The sequence below is a fragment of the Malania oleifera genome, chromosome 2, assembly GCF_029873635.1.
Source record: "Malania oleifera isolate guangnan ecotype guangnan chromosome 2, ASM2987363v1, whole genome shotgun sequence".
NCBI lineage: Eukaryota > Viridiplantae > Streptophyta > Magnoliopsida > Santalales > Ximeniaceae > Malania > Malania oleifera.
Genome location: NC_080418.1, coordinates 1,588,776 through 1,597,758, shown reverse-complemented (window position 1 = coordinate 1,597,758; position 8,983 = coordinate 1,588,776). Strand labels below are relative to the sequence as shown.

At 32.7% G+C, this 8,983-nt stretch overlaps 1 protein-coding gene across 1 annotated transcript; it reads right to left on the bottom strand.

Moving 5' to 3' along the window:
• Positions 1-2,879: 2,879 nt before the first annotated feature.
• On the bottom strand, positions 2,880-7,066 carry LOC131147749 (small ribosomal subunit protein eS26). The gene is made up of 5 exons (XM_058097298.1): positions 6,925-7,066; positions 6,726-6,818; positions 6,550-6,634; positions 6,328-6,458; positions 2,880-3,222 (listed from the first exon to the last, which is right to left on the bottom strand). Exons 1-5 carry the CDS (start codon positions 6,925-6,927, stop codon positions 3,139-3,141), a joined length of 396 nt encoding a protein of 131 aa, XP_057953281.1. The 5' UTR covers positions 6,928-7,066; the 3' UTR covers positions 2,880-3,138.
• Between the last annotated feature and the right edge of the window lie 1,917 nt (positions 7,067-8,983).

Sequence of the window (8,983 nt, the reverse complement as noted above, 5' to 3'; positions counted from 1 at the left end):
AAAAAATAATAATATAAATTATCAAAATCGTGATAAAAATGGAAAATATTTCATCTTTTATTTCATTTATTTTATATGGTTCGAGCACATTATTTCCACTCAATACTCATTCTTAAGCTCAAGCCTAAAACATTGAACACAAAAAATTTCGAGGCCTAACTCTTAAAATATCCTCTTAAAAAGAAGTTAGCATTTTATAAAATATTTGGTAGATAGGAATGTAAGTGAGTCAAACTTACTTAAAAAGTTATTCTAACTTCACTCATCCTCTAACTCAACTTGACTTGATTCTACTTGAGCTTGAACTAACTCAAGTATTGTAACGAATTGAGTTCATGTTTAGTAATAATACTCGAGTCGAGTTTCGAGTCTAATCAAAATTTTCTATTTTATTTTATTATGCTTATATTATAGACCCGTTGTGGAGTTTTATTTAAACACATACATCAGTCAAAAATTTATTAAAAAATTTCTATTTGATTAGATTTCAAAATTTATTTTTAAAGTTGTATGCGTTTAAATAAAACTAAACACAATCATATATTGTATTTTTATTCAAATTTAAAATTTAAACCCTATACTACTTACCACATGCAGTATGCTTTGCCTCTGGAATGTATGTTCTTAAGAGGTTTACACAAAAAATGTTCATAAAATAAATAATAATAAAAAAATTATTATAAAAATCATAAAAATTAATAGTTGTCACCCTTATTTTTTACCTCCATAAATTATGTTCTTTCATTTTTCATCACTATAAATTATGTTCTTTCATTTTTCATCACTATAAATTATGTGCTATCCTTATTATTCTATAAAAGGACTCTTTCTCCCTCTTATTATAACTTGGAATAGGCATACGAATAGAAAGGAGAAGAGAAGATATAAAAAAAAGAAAGACATTTTGTACAAGACCAATTTCAAATCATTTTGTAATTTCTTGTGAAATTTTTTATCTAATTTTCAAAACTTTGAGAATCATTAAAGAGGGAGTGGTGCCATTCATTTCCTCTCTCCTAGTGTCAGGTCATGCAAACTGACATTTTCCTAAAGGATAACCTTATCCATTTACAGGTTACACTGTACCCATCGTGACTTGTCAATCCTTTGATTCCTTATCCGCCTCGGGGAGAGAGTAGACGCCCAAAATTTCACAGATAAATATGCAAGCACACCCGCTTTTGTTTAAGTGGATGAGGATCAAGAAATTTGTGAAAGAAAAGGGCGAATAAAGTTTTAAACTAATTTTTAAAAAACTTCACACATTAATATGTAAGCACACCCGCTTTTGTTTAAGTGGGATGAGGATCATTAAATTTGTGAAGGAAAAGGGCCAAAAAGTTTTTAAACTAACTTTTAACATACTTCTCTTTAGAAAAAAAAAATATTATTAAGAATAAATATTTGTCGGATTTGATCTACAAACTTTAAGAATCAATTGTGAATGGCATAAAATAAAAAGAAAAATTTGTTCTTTCTGATTTTTCTTAAAACCTAAAGACTAAAATCTTTATATATATATATATATATATAGAATCGAATGAAATCTTATTTCACTTTCATTAGTAAAGTGGGAGAGAGTGAAAAACTCCTGCACTAAAATTACATTTAGCTTGCAAAATGTCTATCAAAAAAATAGAAAGATTATAATAGAAAATTACAAAAAAAATAAAACATAAATTCTATTACCTTAAAGTAAATGATAATATAACTTTTTTCTGAATTCACAAGAAATGCACGATATAACTATTTTCAAATTCTAAAATAAAAACATCGAGTCCTTTTAACATACACTCAATTGTATTTGACACACTAATAGATATTTCTTGAACAAACCATAACATATTAAAATTGTATCCCATTTTACATGTTTACTTTTCATTTTCTTGCCAATAATCAAAATATAGAAGCATATTCTCTTCAATGAGCACATAACTTTGTTTTTAAAAATAGCGACCAATGATAAAGTAAATGAAAATTTTTCTCATTCTATTTTCTAAAATACATAAAAGGGAAAAAAAATTTTGATCTGCCTTACCCAACCATTCATAAATTGAAAACCGCGAGTCAAAGAAACCAAAAATGGTGTTCAGGTGCAAAAAACAAATTAAATTTCTCTTAATATTTTATTTATTTTTCATTTGTCTTATTTCTCAAATCTAAATTACCCAAGAAAGTTGCATCACCCTCAAACTGGTGGATTGTGAACTAACACCCTTGACCACTAAAATAAATGCAACAGGATTTCCGTGACGCACATTTGAAGTGTTGTTGCATCACCAGATCCAAGTCTAATTAAGGAAAGAATAATTGCTCAAGGTCTTGCAAAACAGCGAACGAGGCAACACCAACCCACTTTGGATAAATAAATTTGAAGGCTTCCCCGCCTCTTCAAAGAAATCGTCTAATCATTAATGGGAGCAAAAAATATTATGAGGGAAGACGAGGAGAATGACATGATAATATGTGCCACACGAGGAATACCTCTACGGGCAGAGCGACAACAGACTGAATATTACTTGAATAAAGGGGTAAGCCCTGTCAGGGTGCCATTATGGACACCATCCCCCATAACCTTTTTTTTGGTTTACAACGTATCATCAGATTGGGGAGAACTTGTTTCCCTTTTTAATGGCTAGTAAAAGGTCCACTTTCTTTCCAACCAAACAACCTAGGCATCGAATGAACTGTGCATCATGTAGGCATTAACATGGAATGAACTGTGCATCATGTAGGCATTAATATGGAATGAACTGCTCAACGCGGGTACTAATACCAGATGAAGAACAGTAACTTCCCAACTACACTAAATAATAAATCCATTGCAACACAAGAAATAGAGGCTGATAAATAATATACTAGTAAAACAAAATGCTGCATTTGAGCAAATATTAAAACTTAAATCTTAATGGGGAATATTAAAATTGTTTGTTTCTTAAGTCCAAAATATATAAATCACCAGGGTCTTTCTTCAGCCACAGCCTCTTCAGTTTCACAACTGACTCTAAAAACTGCAATACACAATAACGCTACGACATGCAAAGCCAAAATAATGTTCTGAAACTGCAAATAAAATGTAAAATTGAAGTTTCACACCACCAAGATCAACAAAACCTGCATAGAAGATGTAGAGATGTTTCAAGGACGAGCAGCGGGTGCACCAGCAGCCTGGCCAGGGCGAGCTCCTGGCCCTTGACCTTGAGGGCCCTTTGGCAGATCCTCCTATAACACAAGGAAACTCTGTCAATATTATCCTAAACAGGCAATTTTCCCAGCCGCCCACAAAGGAGGGTTGCAGAAATTATAAATTCCAAAATTCTTAGGCATACTTCGTAAAATAATTCTTAAAAGTTGGCATCTGCCATAGACAGGCATAGTTGACATAACTATAGTGTTTAATTGAGTTATTCAATGCCCGGATATTATAGCGTACGCATATTGCAGCAGAGGTGGAGGACTCCTCCAGTATACTGACTAACTTCCTGATACTAAGACGCATGAAACTTAACTGGCAAAAAGTTGGAAAGGGGAAATAAACAGGATACAGAACAAGGGGTCCAAGTGATAACTTAGTCACATGAAGGGACAAAGGCTAGAATTTTGAAAATATATTACAAAAAAAAAGAGTGAATGGGAGTTTCGAATTTGGGTTTTCATGGATGAAGACAAATTGCAGTACAAAAAGGGGGGTGTTTCTTTCAAATCTGCAAAAATCCAAATCTAAGGTCAAAATACATACTCCTTTTTAAATGTAACCATGTGAAACAAGTTGAGCAAACCTCATCACAATAAACAGATCTGCAACATTCTGGTTCCCAAATACAGGACCACACTTTCATAAAACTTCAAAAAAAAAAAAAAAAATTAAAAGATTTGGTATAGGTTAAGGAGTTGCGTGGGGAATGAGAACAAGCAGATACCATACAATTAAAACATGAAAATAAAAAAGCATACACCAAAATGTTGCCCAATGCACCCACAAAAAAGTTGGTTTACAAAACCAAAACAAAGAAGCACCCTATGTTGCCATTCCCCAGAACATTTTCAATGTTTCCCAAGGTTTTGCAAGAAACTAGGAGAAAAAAAAAAGGCAAACTTGATAAAAAATGGCAGTCATTATTATCTTTAACAATTTCAAGAAGGTTGACTTTGGGTTCAACTTTGGTACTAAACAGGAAAACCATATCCTACCATTTACATCAAGTGGCAGGAGAAAGAAATGCCATTTAAAAACATACGAGCGGAAATACATAAGTATTTGCAATAAGAAATGAATGGACCAGCCACAAGCTGTTTTCCAACTCAGGTTTTGTTGGGCATTCACCAAAGAACCATAAAATGCAATCACACAACCAATGAAGAAATATAAAATGCAATCATTTCACACAACGGATTTAATTTCATTAAATTTGTTACAGCGATAAAATAACACCAAAAAGAAACACAAGAAGCAAAATTCAATGACAAAATATTTTGTATGGCCAACATATAGCAGTTGGGATGAAGGCTTACTTTAAACATGCGTCTTACAAGAACAAACAAAAACTAAAATTTTTGTTTGCATTCCATTAAAATTAATAAAGATAATTAAAATTCTGCACTCAAACAGATTACCACATGCCAAGGTCTTCTTTGGAAAATACATCAAGGGGCAACAGGTGGGCTCAAGTTTAACATATATAATGAAATTATACAATTCTTCAAACATAATTATACCAGAAATCTACTGCCTCCTAAAGAACTTGGCAAAAGTATATCTAGCTTACATGATGTTACATAAAATATTATTATACTCATAGTTGCTAGAATCTTACTATTCACAATTCAATTCATATGATTCAAATCACTTCTACATCAATTCGATTCGAATCTTACTATCGAATCTAAAAACTAAATCATTGCCCAATATATCGAATCACCTCGTGAATCTAACGACTCGATCGAATCTAAATCTATTGATTCACACAATCCTGAACCTATCATATCCTGACAAGCCCAACTAGTATGATACCCCTAAAAGAACTGTTTTTTTTTCTTTTTTTATTGCTTTTATTTTTACACAATTACCTTCCATTCCTTGTCTGTCATTTTTGTACTAAAAAAGCGGAGAAAATAGAATTTTAGGTCTTATGTTGTCTTCAAAAAATCATTCTTCACTCAAGGAGTATAGTGTTGTCATTGAGAAGCAACAAAACACTAATCAGCTGCGGCGGTACTCTTGTTCCTTTATGCTGTTAAAATTCAAAAGTTGATTTTAATAACAGTTTGTTCAATATTATCATTTTGTAGGTTAATTGTTTTTTGTTTAACCAAGAAAGAATATGCATGGCATATTCTTATGTTTTTAGTTGTTAACGAACACCAAAAGTTCAACTGTTTATTATTTTTTTCTTGATTCCTTCCCTTAAACAACACAAAGTTCATTTTTTATTACTATTTCCTGACTCAATCTCATACTATTCATTTGTTTAGGAAAAGCATACACATGAAATATGATTTTTTATTGCTAATTTTAAATGCATTTTACTATTTTTCTTCTTGTTTGTATATCAACGTCATTTAGAATTGATTTTGAAAATTTTTATCAAATCTTACAACTCGGTTGGATTTGATTCTCAATTCCTGATTCTCAAAAGTAGAATTTCGATTCACGATTTGAATCTCAACTTGACAACTATGATTATACTAAAGCATATAAAGCAAAATCTGGGATTAAATTAGACATGATCTTCTCCATTCTTGCCATATGAGAGAAAAAGAGGATTATGGCAAAAATGTGCACACACTTGGATGACCTCACACATGCTTCACATGCAGTCAGTCCTCAGGAGAGCAGTCATGAAATGCTCAAGGCTTTAGTTGAAGATAAAGCTATGAGCAATTAAATTTTTAATGATGCAATTTGAGAACTGCGAAATAAAATCAAAAACAGCTTGGACTTCAAAATGATTTCCATTAAAAAAATGAAAAAGTTCTCAAACTCTAATATAAATAAAAATATACAAAAAAGCAAGCACCTGGTTTCCTAGTCAATTCAATATTTGTTGACAGTGGATGTGGTTTCAACTATATAATTCAAATAAAAAAACTCATGCACGAAGGAAAAAAATCAGATATGTATTAAATTAAACCTACTTAACATAAACAGCAGTGTGACATAGAAAAAAGAAATTAGTGAAAGCCCTGGGACGGATTTATATCATGCAACTTGATTACAAAAATTGGAACAACAATACTAAGGTGGAAAATCATAAAGCCAATCACATCATTTAGAAATACATAATAACTAATAGGTAAGAAAATACAATTGGGAAGAATAGAACATACCCTGCGTCTAAAGCGCTGCGGGGGATCGCGGCATCTCCTATCTGTGCGAGATCGCACCCTCACAACGTGTGAGTGAATAGCACATGAAACACAGTACTGCATCTTCACGTACAGCTTGGGAAGAGCATAGTCTTCAAAAATTGAAGAAACGCACAAAATTAGATGTCATTGAGAACAAAAGCATAAAAGGAGGAAGATATGAGCTGAAGGAGAATTCATTACTGTCAACAACACAAGCTTCTTGCACGTCCCTGATGGCGGCTTGTTCGACGATGTTCCTCACGAGAAACCTCTTAATAGCCTTGTCCTGCGAATCAGAGCTCAGATTCAAGTGTTCGTACGCTTCAGAGTTTGGATCTCTCTCACACACACGGAGAGAGAGAGAGAGAGAGGAGTACCTTAGGACAGCATTTGCCGCAGTTGGAGCAGCGGATGAACTTGACATGCCCACGTCCGTGCTTGTTGCGACCGCCATTCCTTCGCTTAACGGTCTGCAAATTACCCCAAAAGAAAAACAAAAAAAAAAACCAAAACAGTGAGTGGAGTAGAAAGGAGAAGAGGATTGGACAAGGTTTCTCTTTACACTAGAAATCTCACCATCCTGCTTTGATCTCTCTCTCGATACAAACCCTAGAACCGAGCTCTGCGTCGACGCTCGCCTCTTCTAATCTCTAGGGTTTACGAGAGGAAAAACAAGAACAAGTGAGCGTATTTATACTCCTCTTTTGTTAGTGCCAAATTCGGGTTAGGGCTATCCGCGCAGCGACCCGCGCTGATGCGTGCGGATACAAACAGTTTGATCGGGTCGGGTCGGGTAGCCCCATGGCTAGATTAGGTTGATGATGAAGACATACACCATGGATCCTTTTTTAAATGGCCTCTCAACATTGTGAAAGTTGAATGGATTTATTCTAATGAGTAAATTGGTAAAAAATAAAAATAAGAGACAAAAAAATTTATATGTAATTTATTTTATATTTTAAATTTTTTTATAAATTTTGATTAAATATTTATTGAGTCATTAGTTTGATCACAAATTAATTAGACCACAAAGTCAGTATTATTCAAAAAATCGCTCGATTTTACCTATCACCCCAATTTTAATCAAACTATTTATTTCAAACTTCCATTAGTGAATTGAATTTCTCTACAAATTAAATATATAAATCGGGTGGCAAGTTCATCGTGCTACCTAACATAACATGCATTTAATGATGAAAAAGTCATAACAATAAATAAATAAATAAACAAATAAGGGACTAGAGGGTGTGCCGAAATTAGAGATTGAAGTCCCTCTTATTCTCATTTTTCATTTTGCTTGACACCTATAACATGATGATTTATTACAATTGATAAAATATATTATATCATACATTATATTTTTTTAATTATTTGAACGACTTTTGTCAATGGAAGGTCCATATTATCATATTATGTTGTTACAAAATTTTCAAATTTATTAATGAAAAATTCTAACATATACCTAAGTTGAAGGCATTATTACTTTTAGGGATGAGTTGTAGACAGAGGCACCACGCACCTATATTCCGAGCCAATTTTTTCTTTTTTTTAAAAAAAAATTATAATTGGTTAATTGCCATAGCCAAGATTTTTTTTTCCTTTTTAAAATTGATTGAAGCCTTTCCCTTGGTACTAGGGCGAGTTTTTTTTGTTTTTTTTAACCATCGAACACAACAATTTTCTTTAGTTTTCTTCTATTAATGGTTAACAATAAATATTGAATGCAAAATCATATTTTCAGCTTTTGTCTTTGTAAAACACCTAGAATAGTTAAAAACATCCACTACTCAAATATTATGTGGCCTTCATCACTAGTTGATAGTTTCCTTTTATCAATTCGTGTGAGTAAAGGTTAACTCTACAGGTATATACACAAAATAAGTAGAACTCATTGATCTAACTCTACGAGCACAATTTGACTATTGCCCTCATAAATAGAGTTCATTTTTTCATACATGATAATTTGTTGATAGTATCTTCTCAATTTGAGAAGAGCTCATTCATTAATACGAGCATAACTCATTTGTTAATACGAATAAAGCTCATATGTCATTTTGAGTAGAGCTCATCTATACTTGGTTATTTGGTCAAGCATACTCATTTGATTCATTAAGGTAGCCTTGTATTGATTGGCTTTGTGCCCCTGGGTATGCCCAGGTCTGATGTAACTTTTTGTTACTTGTGTTGTTTGGATTGGGAGCTTTGGTCTCCCTGCTCGGTGTATGTTTGGAATTTACTATACATATCCCATTTTGATTATTTTCTTAACCATGTAACCATTGGACGCAATTTGTACGTGTACAAAAAATACTTCCAACTTTAGTGCAACATGACCTAATTCCTACCATTATTCTACGCAACCTTTTATTTTAAGATCCTTTTGTTTTGTTCAACTTTCTCTTTTCTTCTCTATCTCTCCGCTTGTCATCATCTCATTCAAGTTCATGTGTTTTTGTGCTCATGTCATTGATTCACTCATGTTTCCTAGGAGCTTCTTACCCAATAATGTCAAGAATTTCTCAAGACCAAAAAATGTTGCTGTTAAAGCTACTGCAACCTCCTGATAGTCCAAATTCCTGACTTTCAAAGTAACATTAATAAATTGGCACATGAACTTTTATGATGAATGCTTCTA

Coding starts and splice junctions, on each gene's coding strand:
- LOC131147749 (XM_058097298.1), bottom strand. Junction 6,635..6,725: donor GCGGCAAATGCTGTCCTAAG/GTACTCCTCTCT, acceptor TCTGATTCGCAG/GACAAGGCTATTAAGAGGTT. Junction 6,459..6,549: donor AGAAGCTTGTGTTGTTGACA/GTAATGAATTCT, acceptor CAATTTTTGAAG/ACTATGCTCTTCCCAAGCTG.